The sequence below is a fragment of the Diabrotica virgifera genome, chromosome 6 (genome assembly GCF_917563875.1).
Source record: "Diabrotica virgifera virgifera chromosome 6, PGI_DIABVI_V3a".
Taxonomy (NCBI): domain Eukaryota; kingdom Metazoa; phylum Arthropoda; class Insecta; order Coleoptera; family Chrysomelidae; genus Diabrotica; species Diabrotica virgifera.
The window spans coordinates 165,123,035-165,140,676 of NC_065448.1; the positions used below are offsets into that span (position 1 = coordinate 165,123,035).

The 17,642-nt window shown below is 35.0% G+C and overlaps 2 protein-coding genes across 8 annotated transcripts in view; one reads left to right on the top strand and one right to left on the bottom strand.

Moving 5' to 3' along the window:
- Positions 1 to 4,100, top strand: part of LOC114342280 (transformer-2 protein homolog beta) — a 28,185-nt gene extending 24,085 nt beyond the window's left edge. For all 7 annotated transcript variants that reach the window (XM_028293075.2, XM_050654322.1, XM_028293074.2 and 4 more), the window contains one exon: positions 2,975 to 4,100. In XM_028293075.2, coding sequence (XP_028148876.1) covers positions 3,023 to 3,730 — 708 coding nt within the window. In that variant the 5' untranslated portion in view covers positions 2,975 to 3,022 and the 3' untranslated portion in view covers positions 3,731 to 4,100. The remainder of the gene's footprint in view (positions 1 to 2,974) is intronic.
- LOC114342278 (nitrilase and fragile histidine triad fusion protein NitFhit) overlaps positions 1 to 17,642 on the bottom strand; it is a 368,011-nt gene that overhangs the window by 73,016 nt on the left and 277,353 nt on the right. The gene's annotated exons all lie outside the window — the stretch shown is intronic.

Here is a 17,642-nt window from a genome sequence, read left to right on the forward strand (position 1 = left end):
AAAAATGTTCTGTGGGGTAGTGTTCGTAGCAGGCTTTTGATGGTCGTGGAACACTGGGGCCGGCGCTGGACCTATTTTCAGTCGTGACTTTCGTTGCGGTGTCTTTTCTGGAATGATACCATCTTATGACTTGGGATCCATATCGATGTGATACTGTTATATTCCGCAAGTTTATTGAATTCTCAGCATTTACACACTATCCTAGGGACGGCATTACGGCTCCTGAGAGTACCCATGGCCGTTTAGATGTACAGTTGAACCGGCTTATTAGAATACCGGTTATAGGAATATCCCGCTTTAAGGAATAGAAATTTGAGGTTCCGAAACGTTTCTACTAGCCACTAATGATCGGTTATTAGAATATCCCGGTTGTAGGAATACTTTTGCTTAACGCGAAGGCTATTCGAATAAGCAGGCTCGACTGTACCACAAAGTCATCCAACATTAGCTAATTTGTGATACCTTAAACGGGCTTTGCAAGCAATTTAATTCTGCCCCTTCTTATTGATATTACGTAGTAAGAATTTTAGTAAAAAAACGGAAGCTTATGTACCCTAATAAGTTTCTGTCTTAAACGGGCACCACACTGTCGGCAAAGTTACTTCGACAAAGTTGTCCGACGTGCCTCTACACACTCGTTCTACTTCGGGAGGAACACGTTCAAGCGGTGCGATACCGACAAAGATCCCTTTGACTCGGACGCACCAGACCGACAGATTTTGGAAGTAGAACGGAGTTAGACAAAGTTACACAAGGTGGTCGTCTACACTCTCGTACTTGCTAAACCTCGATCGACTTGCGCGAGTGTGGACGGCGTTTTAAAGTAAATTTTATCTTTGTACCATTTACAAAAACAGGATAAATGCAAATGTTATGGGTCTAATTTTTCTCCTTTATCTTGCGTTCATCTATTTTGTTTCCCTGGTTATCTGGCTAATAGCGCTACAAGCTACAACCCCTTCCGTCATTGGCGACTCTTCTCCAATTGCGAACTCCCATTATTCTTTGACCATTCTCGGCACTTAAACAACGCTTTCTCGACCGGCATCCATTTGCTGTTATTTTTTGTTTCTTTCATTGTTCATTCGGAGGTTCATTGGTCAACGAATTCTACGAGATTTAACAAACTTTAATATATCAGTGTGTTTAACTTGCCGAGCTTGTCGGATTATGTAGCCCTCATACTGCTCCCGGACAAGCCCAAAAATCTTAGTGGTCACTTTCATTTCAAAACTTTTCAGGGCATCTTCATCTTTTCTTTAGCAGGGTTCATTTTTTCACAGCCGTGGATCACGATGAGCCTTATTACTGTTTTGTACTATTGCGCTTCGAATTTTGTCCTAGTATTTTAGAAGTTTTTTTGCGTAATATGCCCCTTTCGTTTTCTTATTCTGTTCTTTATTTTTGCACTTATCATCATTATTTTCGTTTAACAGGGATCCTAGGTACGTAAACTCTGTTACTTTTCTAAAGCTGTGGAGACCTATTAGGAAAAAGTTTCCATTGTTTCGTCTTGCTCTATTTGTAAAAGTTTATAATTGTAAACATGTTGACAATCATTTATGACAACATACAAATTTAAATACATTTTATATATTTGATTCCTTTTTATTTTGAGTTAACACGTTGGCTGCCGTGAGACAAATGTGTCTCATTTTATTGTTGATAACAGCCACGTGACACCGTAGTTATCTCAAAAGCATATGGACCCACTTTTTTAAACATGGCAGCCAACGTGTTAATTGTAAAGCTAAGTAAACACTCCATCAGGTAACCCTGATTCTAAATAGATTTATTGGTAAATATGAAGTATGATTGCCATTAAAACCAAACACAGTCGGAAAAATGAAAGAATACCCATGAACGAACATATAAAACATGCTGTATTTCCCTGTCACCGTGTCACAATTTTCTTTGTGACATGGTGACAGGGAAATACAGCGTGTTTTATATGTTCGTTCATGGGTATTCTTTCATTTTTCCGACTGTATGTTTTTTTATACTATCTCATTCTCATTAACAAAATTTGTTTTGACAAAATAATTTACATTTTTTTTTTTACTTAATCCCTAAACTAGTTGCGATGAAAGGAGGTATGTGACATTCTCTAAAATGTTGAGTTTCCTAGCGAATGAAGGTGATATGTGACTTCTCTATCATATTTATGAAACTTACACTGTACCATTAAACAGCTTAATAACATTGTTGTTAAGCTTTTTAGAGGTGCATTCTAAGTTTCATATGATACAGAAATCATAATATATTCACTAGGAAACTCAAAATTAGAGAGTTACATACCTCTTTCTTCCACTTGGGTCTTCAATTGAGGCACTCAGAGCAACAGTGGCCTAACCCCAAAAACGAAGTTTTGAGATAAAAGCAATATTTGCATTCGTATTTCCATTACGCTTATGGGATGGCGCTACAAATTATGCAGCGCCTTTTAACCAAATATAGAGGTAGATTGTGTAGACCCTTGTTAATCCGAAGATTTAATGTTGCTGCTTTTATTAATTTAATAATCTAAAAATGCTCAATTCGTGGGTTAGGCCATTGTTGCTCTGAGCGCCTCAATTGTTATATCAACTTTGTAACTAAAATTGTAAACAGTCATGAATGGTGGGCTACAACAATGTTGTAAGTGATATATTGGGTCAAAGTGAGGTTTTAATGCAATATTATTGTATATCCAAAGACCAATGCGAGCTTCTTTCAATCTGGCTAAAAACATTTTGCCTCCCCTTAGTTTTTCGTATCGCAATGTTGGTATCCGTATGTTCATAAATAGCTTGTCAATATGTTTTTTTCATCTCCTGCATAATCTCAATTCTGTCGCTTACAACATTTTTGCAGCCCACCATTCAAATATTGATCATATTTTACTGGCAATATAATACTATGGTGGTATTTGTAATTTAGTAAAATATGGTATTACAATAATCATTATGTCAGTAATTTTTAATTCTAATTTCAGGCGTCATCGTCATTCGAGCGATAATTCAGGAGGTTGTCTCCGAAGGTTATGGCCGATTATTCTCCCAGGCACGAGGATTCACCTAGGGAATACAAAAGCAGAAGTCACAGTCGCGACAGAAAAGTTTATAGAAACGGTGACAAAGGCAAAAGATCGAGAAGCCGTTCTCATTCTGAAAAGCGTTACAGATCTTCAAAGTACTCTCGCAGCAGATCTCGTTCAGCTGATTACGGACGTAGGTCATCTTCTCACAGCCCAATGTCGAGCAGGAAGCGTCATACCGGTACCAGGGACAACCCCAAACAGTCCAGGTGTTTGGGAGTCTTTGGATTGAGCGTTTACACCACTGAGGATGAATTATACCATTTGATGTCCAAATACGGTCCCGTAGAACGAGTTCAAGTTGTTATCGATGCTAAAACTGGACGTTCTAGAGGCTTTTCGTTTGTCTACTTCGAGAATGTTGAAGATGCAAAAGTAGCGAAGGAGCAATGCACTGGTATGAAACTTAATGGAAAGAGCATTCGTGTTGATTTTTCCATTACTGAAAGAGCACATACACCTACTCCTGGAATTTATATGGGAAAACCAACATACAAATATTCCGATCGCTACGATAGGCGTCGAGACAGAGGGGACAGAGATGATTACTACCGTAGTTCTCGCTACAGGCGTTCTCCATCGCCTTACTATAGTAGTAGTAGCCGAAGAAGACGTTACTCTAGATCTAGAAGTTATTCTCCTCGTCGCTATTAAACATTCTATCTTCTTGGATGCACTTCGTTTGATTTCAGTTTTTTCCTAGATTGTAATGTCTTACTTTACCGTAGATATAAATTATCTAGTTTTATACCTTAAGGCACTAGTGCGGATTGGGACAATGGTTTTACCCTAAATGTATATTTTTTGACATAATCCATATTGGAAATTAGTAAGAAATGTATGCGATTAATTTGAAAAAGCCCAGTCTTCACATTATTGTGAACAGAAAAATTACTAACTCAAATATTTTAGCCAATCCGCTACTTCTTTTGTAAAACATGTGTTTATTTTGAATTAATTTTAAGATTTTTTTTAAATATGTGACTTACAGTTAGTGGTATCCAATAAATGTTCTAACACCAGATTTTTTAAGTTATTGTATTAACCAACCAATTAACTAAAAATAATTTCATTAGACGGTACGCACCATTAATAAAGAGCCAAAATTAATTTTGAGAGATTAGGTTAATAAATATTAGACCAATACAGTTAAGAAAAATGGATGAGAATCAAAGAAAAAAGACTGAATAACGACAAAAACAATTTAGAGAAATAAAAGGTAATTATTGATGTAAGCTCACTTTTATATCTACATAATATGTATATATAAAAAGGATCGTCACTAGCACTATATCGCAGTCCAAACACTTGAGTTTTCTCGTAAAATCTGGTTATAGATAGAGTGACAGCTAGACTACATATACTCAAACAACGAAATTGTTGGGCGAAGTATTGCTTACTAAAATATTTATAGGATTATACATAGGTATACAATTATAGTAAAATTTTACACGCCAACTATAATTATATTATAACTAAAATATAGTATAAGTATTTTTGAAAAATTTTAACGCAGATTAAAAGATTACGTTATTACCGAGGGCCGAAAGTCCCTGAAAACTGTTTATTTTAATAGTTACAGGGATGAAAAAAAAATTTAGTGTAATGTCGAAATATCTCATTCAAAAGAAACTTTTTTTATTCTAAGGGATTTTTGGCCCTCTGTAATAACGTAATATTTCATTCTGCATTTAAATTTTTTAAAAATACTTAATTTTCTCAGGATTCGAAAAAATGCATTGGAGCCGAAATCTTGTGCCTAACCCCTTAAAAGAGAATCACACTGTAGATTCCAAAATTTATTAAAAAGTGAAACTAAAAAGTAGTTTCAATAGAGACACAATTAAAAATGGAACATTGAAGGAGGTTGTAATTGCATGCAACTATTCGACTTCCTGGATTCAAAGTATGTACTTAATTCACGTCGACAAAGAAATAAAGCGAAAAGATCATAGAAGCTTTGATGATAATCATACAAAGATTTGTCATGGTAACTTATCCAGAAATTATTTCATTGTACAATAATTTTATGGACGGAGTAGATTTACTAGATGGCTTTATCTCATATCGTATATCAATAAGATCTGAAAAATACTATTTACGGTTCTTCTTAATTCATAGGTTTGTATAGAACGTTCACACAAATTAATAGTGCCTTCATCATTATCTTGACGGTTTTCTACAAGTGAGACTCGATCTTTTCGAAAAATGAAGTGGATGATTTGATGTTAATGACATCCAAGTAAAAAATAGCCAATGTTTTGTGCCAAAGAAATAAAAATAGTGTTTCAAAAAAAGAGGAAAACTATCAGGGAACAAAATTCAGTAGCAATTTCAAGAAAAGAGGCCCTACAATACCAACTCCAGCGATAACCAGAACCCAGGAGTGGGTGAACCGGGCGGAAAATTTTAGAGGGCAGTCTATTTTTGTCTACCAAGGGTCTGTGGAGAGGGTCTTGATCGCCGATCTTGCCCAGGGCGGCAAAATATCTAGGGCCGGGCTGCGATTTTACAAAATATACCCGCTCTCAGCACAAGCTCCGCTATCAACACATCTTACAAAATATACCCGATTCCAGCACATAATATGCAGTAATCTTGAGTGTGGTCGTCAGTTTGTTGCTGGTCATCGTTTCGTCGAAATACGTATAAAAAATGTCTAAATTATATTTAAGAAAATATTTACTGCACGATGAAGATGTATTAGAGATTGAATCATGTTCTGATACTGCTAATTTTAACGTGTGCGTACGAACAAATCTAATAAACCGAAATATTACAAAAACACATTGGGTTCAAATGGCACAACATGTGCTGGAATCGGGTATTATTTGTAAGATGTGTTGATAGCGGGTACAGATACTTATAGTTCTGGATGACGTGTGTGTAGAAGGGGAGCTTATGCTGACGGTGGGTATATTTTGTAAAATCCCGGCCGGGCTATATCTAAGTAGACCGCTGTACCTATATACAGGTTGTAACAAAAAGGCAGCTCATAAGTAAAATCACATTCTGGGACCAAAAATAGTTTGATTGAACCTAACTTACCTTAGTACAAATAACGTGTGCACATAAAAATTACAGCCCTTTGACGTTACAAAATGAAAATTGATTTTTTCCAATATATCGAAAAATAATAGATTTTTTATTGAAAATGGACATGTAGTATTCTTATGCCAGGAACATGTTAAAAAAATAACTACACCTCATAAACAATTTATGGGGATTTTGTTCCCCGCAAACTTTTGTGTACGTTGAAATTAAATTACATAAAAAGCGGGTCACTCGATGAGTTATTAAAGTTAGATGTCTCGAATCTTCTAAACCTGTTGTCTGATTTGAGTGATTTTTTTAGTATGTTATAGCCTTATTCTTTAACAATACCGCCATAATAATATTGTTGCTAGACAGGTAAATTGTCATTGTATACCGGGTGTAACAATCATACTGTGTTTATTTCTCAAAGTTCTAAACACCCCGTGGAATGTTTTAACATAAATAAAATATTGAAATTAAAACTCGATTGTAGCCTTAGGCTTTCTTAACATTTTCTTTTTTGATTTATTTGTTTATGTTTGATAATAAAAAAGTTAGGCACCTTAACAACTAACCATGTTCTTCATCAATACAGGGTGTTTCTAAATAAGTGCGACAAACTTTAAGGGGCAATTCTGCATGAAAAAATAATGACCGTTTGCTCTATAAACGTATGACCGCAAATTCTTCGGTTTCGAGATACGGGATGTTGATTTTTTTCTTACAAACTGACGATTTATTTATTGCTCTAAAACAGGTTAGATATGCAAAAGAAATTTGGTAGGTGTTAAGAGGTAGTTATGACGCATTTTTTGACATACAATTAAGAATTTTATATTCACCATTGGCGTGCATACGGGATGTATCTAAAATGTTTATACCCGTATGCACGCCAACGGTGAATATAGAATTATTAGTTGTATGTCAAAAAATCCACAATAACTGCCTCTTAAAACCTACCAAATTTCATTTGCATATCTCTATTGGTATTAGAGCAATAAATAAATCGTCAGTTTGTAAGAAAAATTTCAACATCCCGTATCTCGGAAACGAAGCATTTGCGGACATATGTTTATAAAGCAAACTGTGATTATTTTTTCATACAGAATTACTCCTTGAAAGTTTGTCGCACTTATTTAGAAACACCCTGTATTGATGCAGAACATGGCTAGTTATTAACGTGCTTAACTTTTTTATTACCCAACATAAACAAATAAATCAAAAAGAAAATGTTAAGAGAGCGTAAGGCTACAATTGAGTTTTAATTTCAATATTTTATCTATGCTAAAACATTCCACAGGGTGTTCCGAACTTTTAGGAATAAACACAGTATGATTGTTACACCCGGTATACAATGACAATTTACCGGTCTAGCAAAAATATTAATATAGCGATCCTGCTAAAGAATAAGGCTATAACATACTAAAAAAAATCACTCAAATCGGACAACAGGTTTAGAAAATTCGAGACATCTAACTTGAATAACTCATCGAGTGACCCGCTTTTTATGATCGCGAGTGTATTATGGTACCATTAGTTAAACACAATATATTTAAAACAAAACATTTTTTGCCTGTTACTATTTTTTCAATAAGCCAGTTTTTATCGAGAGACGGCTTCTTTCTAATATGTTTCAAGATACAGGTACTTAAAAAATGTAAATTTTAAATATATGTCCATATTATTACCAGGTGTCTATAATCTTACTTTACCATTTAGAAATATGTAGGGGATTTAACAAATATTCAAAATATCTCGATAAAAACTGGCTTATCGAAAAAGTACTAAAAGACAAAAAGTTTTAAAAACACTGTTAAACTAATGGTATTACAATAATAATTTAATTGGAACAGGTTTAAGGGGAAAAACCCCTAAAAATTTTTAAGGGTGCACAAATTTCACTTTTATTTTTGTTTAAGATGTTCCTGGCATAAGAATGCTACTTGTCCATTTTCAATAAAAAATCTTTTATCTTCTTTAGCCCATTTCTATCCAACTTTGGACATAAGCCTTTCCCAAATCTTTCCATTTCCGTCTGTCCTTGGCTACGCTTTTCCAGTTAGTTCCTGCAGCTTTTACAATATCGTCCTTCCATCGCATCTGAGGTCTTCCTCTGCCTCTTCTTCTTGTCCACGGTCTCCAGTTTTGAATTTCAGCATTCCATCTTTTGTCTTCCTGCCTCGCATTGTGGCCAGCAAATCTCCACTTTAACCCTGTTATATGTTCAGTTACATTTTTTACTTTTTTTTCTCTCTTATCTATTTGTTTGATTTTCTGTCTTGCAGTTTTATTCCCAGCATGGATGTTTCCATTTTTCTGAGTTCTTCTTCTCAACTCAGGCGAGACTCGTTAGTCTCTGGCACATGGCCGTAAGACCTTATTGTACCAAACCCTGTTCTTCTTAAACTCTAATAAGTCCTGTGGCCTCAACGAAGGCCAACAGTTTTCTTATTGGTAGTTTTAGGATCTCTTCTGGTTCAAACCTCATTTGACCATTGAAGTCCTGCCTTACACATCACCTAGCAGTAGCACACTGCAATGACATAGTATGTGTATGGCAGTCTTTTCTTCCATTTCGCACTTTCTGCACCATGGTTCATTCACCTTACCTAGTTTGTATAGGCGATTTCTTAAGCGGCAATGTCCAGTCACCATTTCAGTGACCGTTTTGATCTCTCGTTTCTTGAGGTTCCTTCATCAAATTGTTCGAGAGTTTTTTATCAATATAGTGGAGTCACTGAAGGTGGATATGAGCTATTACCTCCGATTTCGTTCAACCTCCATCGATTTGCATGAAAATTGGTGAGTGGTTAGAGGATATCTCAAGAAACAAAGATGACATGGTGCCAACTTGCGCTTTTACCCTGGGGGTGGGTGCCACCTTTCACCCTTAATGTGAAAATTATTTTATTAAAAATAACCCCATAATTAGATAGGGGGACAAATTCTAAGCAAAATTTGTTATATAAAGTTATTAAAATAAATCAAAACTTTTTGAATTATTAAAGATCAAAAATTTTAATTTTTCGTAAGAAAAATGCATATTTTTAACCGATTTTTCATAGATAACTCAAATACTAGGTTTTTACAAAAAAGTTATTACCAAAATTGAAGCTAATAAAAAAATAATTATAACATAAACTTATTAAATATTTGTGAAAGTACTTAAAAATATCTCACATGAGGTACCGAACATTACCAATAGCATTAAAAGTTATGCTCCAAAAATTTTTCAAACTATATCTTTTAAAAATGTTTCCAAAAAATGTTATCATTTTTTTTTAATAACTCCGTTATTTTTTAAGATATCAGGTTAACCTAGAAACGGTTTGAAAGGTAATTCCACAGGCTATTACAACGCGTTGAATTTAATCTTTCAAACCCCTTACTTTTTTAAAAATCAAAGATTAAATGGCCATGGTTCTCGCAGCAAAATTTAAGATTTAAACGTTTCTATCTCGGTTATTTTTCACCCTACAGAAATTGTAAAAAAAGGTATAGTATGTGATATATAAAAAACTAAAATTTGGTTATTTACCATTTTTTACGTATATTGAGTATTTTTATAGTTATTATCAAAAGAAAATGAAAATGACGATAATTTTAAAAATTCTGAATTTTTTAAATTATATCTTTTTTTTTTTCAAAAATATGCATTCTAAACCGATGAAAATTGTTTAAATCATTACTTATGTTAATACAAAGAGATTTTTGTAAGGATTACTATAAATTTTAATTTTTGTGGAAATGGCGTATGTTTTATTTTTCACTTTTTCCTAAAAAATTCGAAAGGGGTCTCTTAGTTTCATCATAACTTGGTTAATTTTAATGCTATTAACTTCTTCTGGAGCTCATTTGTTAGGTATTTTGAAGTACTTTGATAAGTGTTTAACAGGCATATTTTATAAGATGCATCGTTTTCCCGTTATTTAAGCTTGTATATTTAGATTTCAGTAGGTACTTATCGAAAAAAATATACATTAAATTACCTGTAACTCACTTTGATATCTTCAATTTTGGTAAAAATAACTTTTTTGTAAAAGCTAATAATTTTTGGGTTATACGTGAAAAACAGCTTTAAAACATGCATTTTTTGCAAATAAATTTTTTGATCTTAAATAACTCAAAAAGTATTGATTTACCTTAATAACTTAATATAACAAATTTTGCTTAGAATTTGTCGCTCTATCGATTTATGGTGTTATTTTTAATAAAATAATTTTCACCCCAGAAAAGGGGTGGCATCCACCCCCAGGGTAAAAGCGCAAGTTGGCATCACGTCACCTTTGTTCCTTGAGGTATCCTCTAACTGCTCACCAATTTTCACGAAAATCGATGGAGGTTCAACGAAATCATAGGTGAAAACCTTCAGTGACTGCACTAATATTCTTGATTATTTTTTTAGTCTGGATTTGCCCTTGAGTGGTTCTCCATTTATTTTGATGATTCTTTATCAGCCATTTCTCAACCTCGTTTTTCGTTCGTAGCATCTTTAGTGATGCCACAGAAAGGTTCTGGGCCTTCAAAAGTTTCTCTCGAGCCTTGTTTCGTTAACATATTATCTGCTCGTTCGTTCCCATGCGCCCCTTTATGACACGGCACCCATATATTAAAGACACTTTATTGTCTTTTGCCAGGTTATTGAGATCTTTGCAGTTTCTCACCAGTTTTGAGGTGGGGTGTGCTATGGTTTTGATTTGGTGACAGGGTTCTTTACAGCTAGAATAGCCGATTGGCTATCTGTGTAAATGTTGATTCTCTTAGCTTTAGGGTCTTCATCAATGCAGGCCACCAAAGCAATAAGTTCAACCTGGAACACCGTAAGTAGTATGTTGACCTAGGCTGTAAGATTTATTGTAGTTACACGTTTGCCCAAAGACTCCTGATCCAGTACCATGGGCAGTTTTAGATCCATCAGTGAACCATATTAAGTCCCCATTAATATTTGGGACTTTTTGTTCTCTAGATGGTATAATTGTGTTAATCTTCTCAGTGAAGATTAGTTCTGGTGTCATCATATCTGAGTTCATCATAAAGATGGATTCCTCAAGTATAGTCCCAGTAGTGTTTGTGTGGCTATTCAATACATAATTCGGCATCCAAGTATTGTTTGCTTTGAGTCTCCGGATGGTCATAAAGGCTACAGCAGAAATATATAATTCCAGCGGAGGGAGACTTGTGATAGCCTCTAATGAAGCCGTTCCTGTATTATTCAAGGCTCCTGTTATATTTAGAAGCGCTTGTCTTTGTAGGGTGGTGAGAGTGGTCACACAAGATTGCAAATCCGTCTTTCTCCACCAGAGTACTGACCCATAAGTGACTGTGGGTCGTATCACTGATGTGTATAACCAACAGACCACCTTTGGTTTCAATCCTCAGATTTTACCTACAACTCGTCTGCAGTTCCAGAAGAGTCGTTTAGCCCTATTGGTTATATTGGTAATATATGAGTATTCCAATTGAGTTTCGAATCCAGGGTTACCCCTAGATACCTAACCTCATTGGTTCTTTCCAGTACCTCTCCAAATACTTTCAGTCCAGTAAGCTTCCTCTTATTTGTAAAGGCTACCAGTTTAGTTTTAGAAGGGTTCATGGAGAGGTTCTCTTTCAGACACCAGTTCTCTATATGTATAGTGAAGGGCATATCGCATCTGATTCGCAACAGTGCTGGGAAATTTTCCCCTAGTTACTATTAGAATATCATCTGCGATACCCTGGACCCAGATTCCTTGGGCGCTTAGCCCATGAATCAGATCATCGACAACTAGCTATGATCCATAATGACGGTGACAATACACCGCCTTGAGGGCATCCCTTAGTTGCCTCAGATTTATGGCATCTTCGTACGTATCTGTGGATATTATTCTGCTCTGAAGCATCGGAATAATCCACTTGCATGTTGTGTTGTTGATTTTCTTCCTCGCCTTTTTCTCTGATGAGTTATTTCTATTTTGTTTATGTTGGCCTTTGTTAATGTCCATGTTTCAGGATGCACTGAAAGATGCACTGATCCAGAACAGGAAGGATGCACTGGTCAAATATGTACACGGGTTTTTAGGTATTGTTGTATTTTTGTGCTTTTTAGTATCCATCTTAACTTTCCAAACGCTGCCCACGCCAATATAAAATAAAAAAAATTAAAGCACTCATGGGAGTGCCTACAGAAGTGAAAACTTCTTATAGTATATAAATTACGAGCTCGATGCTTTTTCCCCATCCAAAAATAAGTGCTATACCTCTATTATACTCGTTTCGTACGTTCTATGCTACTTATGTATACATACACATGATACTATATAAATAAGAAGAAAATATATTGCGCATCCTGAAGGGAGGGGGAGTCGTGACGCAACTGGAGACCGGCACGTTCGTAATGGTTCGTAACGTCCGATTAGTTTGAATCGTTCGCGGTTGTAAGATAAGTGTATTTTATATTTTATCTTTGTAAAAGTGAAATGTCTTTTATAAACAAATAACAGAAAAAAGTTCTTTAATATTATTTTGCTAATTGAATTATTTCATGACAGAATGCATACAAATCCCATTTAACTTTAAGAAGAATTCAAATTCAAATTGGTCATCATGCGCGAACTTGGACGTATTTGGGCTACGGGAAGATACTATCTGTTTATTTTTAGTATCGTGTACATTGTACATACACCCCTAATAGCACAAGGACGTCCAATGGACGTCCTTCACGGACTTTAGGGACGTCCGTTTTCGTCCGAGGAACGTCCTTTATACGTCCTATTTTGGTCCAAATGTCGCGCTACCGAACGTCCATTGGACGTCCATCTAAGGTACGAGGGGACGTATATTGGAACTTAATCGGACGTAAATTGGACCTTAATCGGACGTCCTAGGGGACGTAAATTGGACCTTAATCGGACGTAAATTGGACTTAATCGGACGTCCTAGGGGACGTAAATTGGACCTTAATCGGACGTAAATTGGACCTTAATCGGACGTAAATTGGACCTTAATCGGACGTAAATTGGACCTTAATCGGACGTAAATTGGACCTTAATCGGACGTAAATTGGACCTTAATCGGACGTAAATTGGACCTTAATCGGACGTAAATTGGACCTTAATCGGACGTCCTAGGGGACGTGAATTGGACCTTAACAGGACGTCCAATTTTGGTCCAAAGGCCAAGTTGCCAAACGTCCAATGGAGGTCCACCTAACGTCGGAGGGGACGTTCGGTGGACGTCATTTGGGCATTCATAGGATGTCCCAGTTTGGTCCAATGTCTTGCTGCTGAACATCCATCTAACGTCCTGGAAGGTCATTCGGTGGACGTCTAGCGACGATATTTAGACCTGTGGAGAATGTATTGTGGGAAATAAAAAATATATTTTTTAAGGAACTTATATTTCATCTTATATCAAATTACAATTATTGGATATTACATTATTTACATTAAATTACAATACACTTCTCCAAGAAATTAACGCACCACCTTAAATATGGGGTATATTTGATGTCTCGTATTTCCTAAACCTGTTGTCCCATCTAAGTGATGTTTTTATAATATTATAGCTTAGGCTATAGGTTACCTCCTTAAGCTTGTCATGCACAGGGAGCTATGCTGTAATATATGTATATTATATCATATCGCTCTCTATAGTAATGTGATATAATATATATTACAGTATAGCTCCCTGTGCATGACAAGCATAAGGAGGTAACATATTCTAGGGCCTAGGCTAGAATATTATAAAAAAAATCACTTAGATGCAACAACAGGTTTAGGAAATTCGAGACATCAAAAATGCCCAATTTTTAAGGTGGTGCGTAATGGGCTGTATATACAGGGTGTAACAAAAATACAGGTCATAAATTAAATCACATATTCTGGGACCAAAAATAGTTCAAATGAACCTAACTTACCTTGTAGAAATATGCACATAAAAAAAAGTTACAGCCCTTTGAAATTACAAAATGAAAATCGATTTTTTCGATTATATCGAAAACTATTAGCGATTTTTTATTGAAAATGGACATGTGACATGTGGCATTATTATGGCAGGAATATCTTAAAGAAAAATTATGGTGAAATTTGTGCACCCCATAAAAATTTTATGGGGGTTTTGATCCCTTAAATCCTCCCAAACTTTTGTGTATGTTCCAATTCAATTTTATTATTGTGGTACCATTAGTTAAATTCAATATTTTTGTTTCTTAGTATTTTTCAGATAAGGCAGTTTTTATCGAGTTGCGACTTCTTTTTTAATATGTCCACCTAAAAATTTTATGGGGGTTTTGTTCCTTTAAACCCCCCAAATGTTTGTGTATGTTCCAATTAAACTATTACTGAGGTACCATTAGTTAAACAGAGTGTTTTCAAAACTTTTTTGCCTCTTTGTATTTTTTCGATAAGGCACGTTTTATCGAGTCTGGCTTCTTTTTTAATATGGTTCAAAATATACCTAAAAATGTAAAGCATAAATAAGTTTGCATATTATTACCAAGTCTCCATAATCGTACTTAACCATATACAAATATGTGGTGGATTTGACAAATATTCAAAATATTTCGATAAAAATTGACTTTTCGAAAAAGCAATAAGAGGCAAAAAAGTTTTTAAAACGTTGTTTAAATGGTAGGTACTACAATAATAATTAAATTGAAACGTGCACAAAAGCACATTGTTTTCGATACATTGGAAAAAATCACTTTTCATTTTGTAACTTCAAATGAGTGATAAAGGCACAGAGACTTAGATCACGAGGTCACATTGAAAGGATGCCAAAAACGAGGACTCCGAAAAGGGTACTAAACTACACTATAGCTTCAAGAAAGAGAAGAGGAAGACCGGAAAATAGATGGAAGCAAGAGGTCGAAAAAGATTTGGAAAGAATGGTGTTACAGGGTCAGAAAAGAAAAATGAATAAGAGGAAGGAATGGAGAAAAATCACATATCAAGCCAGAGAAGATCTCAGTACATAAAGAAACGTGAAAATGAAGAAAAAAACAAACTTTTCAAGCCATGGGCCTCTAAGGCCCTTGGTGCTATTAATATATAACTTCAAAGGGCTGTAACTTTTCTTTTGTGCACATTTGTACTAACGCCCGGTTTCATAATCAACTTAAAGTGAACATTAACTAAAGTTCACTTTAACGTTGACATTTACCCATATGAATTGCATTGACAAGGGTACCAACTTAAAACTTAAAGTCCACTTTAACTGATTATGAAACTGGGCGTAAGGTAAGTTAAGTCCAATCAAACTATTTTTGGTCCCAGGATATGTGATTAAATTTATGACCTGTATTTTTGTTACACCCTGTATATATATATATAAAGGTTATATTTGGTTCTTGGGACATCAAAGTATATTTTTTAGACATTCCCTGGATATAGTCACTGATAATGTGACATACCTCCGATTTGTTTTTTCATGAGTTTTGTAAGAGAGACTAAAAACTTTTTTTATGGTCACCTCCTGTTTTCATATATTTTTTGACATGTTTTGTAGTAAATTCAACTATCTATTTACTACAAGACATGTCAAAATTTACATGTGAAAGCAGGACATGATCCTAAAAATGGTTTTTCGTCTCCTACAAAATTCATGAAAAATCAGATAGGAGAATTTGTACATTCCAATTCTCTGATGTTTGGGAAAAAGGGCTTAAGTCAGAAATGCACATCGATAATGTTTTGATGATTTCTGGACCAGAAAAATCGGCTCTTTTTATTGGTACATACAGTTTACGTCTACAACAGTTTTTTGCTGGTCCAGAAATCATCAAAACATTAGCAATGTGCAATTCTGACTTACGCCCTTTTTGCCAAACATAAAAAAAAACAATCTGGTCATAACTGACCAATGAGCAATTTTAATTTAACCTAAATTACTACTGTTTCTTAAAATGAAGAGCTTACCCCATAGCGTCTCTTATCTAATCTAACAAGATCGTGCACTATTCTAAAGCGGTAGTTTCACATAGCAGTTCACTGTTATCACAGCGACTGTTAGGTAGGCGTGGTTTGACTCACCTTTTCTTCGTTGTGAATCATATCACTTCGATCACAGTAGATTGCTACAAGAATTACTGCGATAAGTAGAAATAATTCTAGTTTTGCTATCGCAGTAACTTATTTAACAAATAAAAATGGCGAAATCCGTAAAACACGTTAACTTCTCGGACGAACAAATAATGTTTTTATTAATTTAAGAGAAAGGATACAATTGCAAAAATTGCGGAAAAGGTGGGTATAGATGAAGAAACCATAAAAAAGTAGATAGCATCCATAAGAGCAACGTATCTAAAAAAAAAAGAAAAGTCATCATAGCCAACGAACAGCAATGAGCACAGATGACATTTACTGTCCAACAGTGCCATGGTTTTAATAAATATAGCTATTTGTATAACAAGGAAGGAAAGTGCTACTTTTCCTCCCGAGAATGAAGTTTACTGTAAGTAATCATTCAAGGAAGGAAAAGGCACGTTACTCCCATGTTATACATATGGTTTTTCCACCTCCCTCAATTAACAAGTCATTTTTTCATTTTTAAATCATTTATGTAACTTAATAACAAAATTTATTAGAAAACTAAAACTAACAAGTAGGTACAGTATAACTTTCAACTGTCAAATATAAGTCAAATTATTAATGCAAACATTATTAAATCAAAATAACAACTTACCGTTGTTCACCATTCTGCAAAATACAGGGTGTTTTATAAATAAACGTTAAAATGTATATATACTTCATCATCATGGCATCTACACTCCTAGCGGAGTGACTGCCGCCCTCTTTTAATGGCGTCAATAAGTTATAATTCTTCTTCTTCTTCTTCTTCTCGTTGTCCTTATACCCTATAAGAGCGTCAGATTTTGGTATCACCTATCCATCTTTTACCCATTTCTTCCACGCCTTCCGGTCTCCTGCCATTTCCTTCATCTGTTGCACTGTTTTCCCTCTTGTTTATCAATAATAACAATATCTTTTTTTACTGTATATTCGTTTCGCCACCGATGGTACTTTTTTTCAATAGTATTTTTTTCCACCTACCTCTACCGAAAGTATACTTTTCCGGACCTGATTGTAGGGAGCAAAGTCGTACTTTGCCTCCCTAGGGAGGAAAAGTAAAAGTGACGTCATGGTATTTCAGTCATGAAATATAACTTATTGACGCCCTGTACAATATCTATTTTCTATTACGTAACCCAACAAACATATAATAGCTGGTCAAGCTAAATACTGAGTACTGCAGCTGATTAGTAGTCGCATAAAAGTGACAAAGGCTGTTTAAGCTATTTTGCTGTTTAATATGTCGAACAAACACTGCTTCAGATTATTTGTAAGCCCTTTTGCAGCCAATTGACTTAAGCTGAATATTAGACTGGAGAAGCGCTATTTAAGGCACTTTGTATTATAGTATTCAGCATATCTTATTCAGCTGAATGCTAAGCTGAACTAGCGCTGCTGCAGAATTTTTGTCTACTTTTGATCAACAATGTAAAAAAAACTGAACAAGAGGCTGGGGAAGCGCTATTTAAGTCAGTTCATAATAC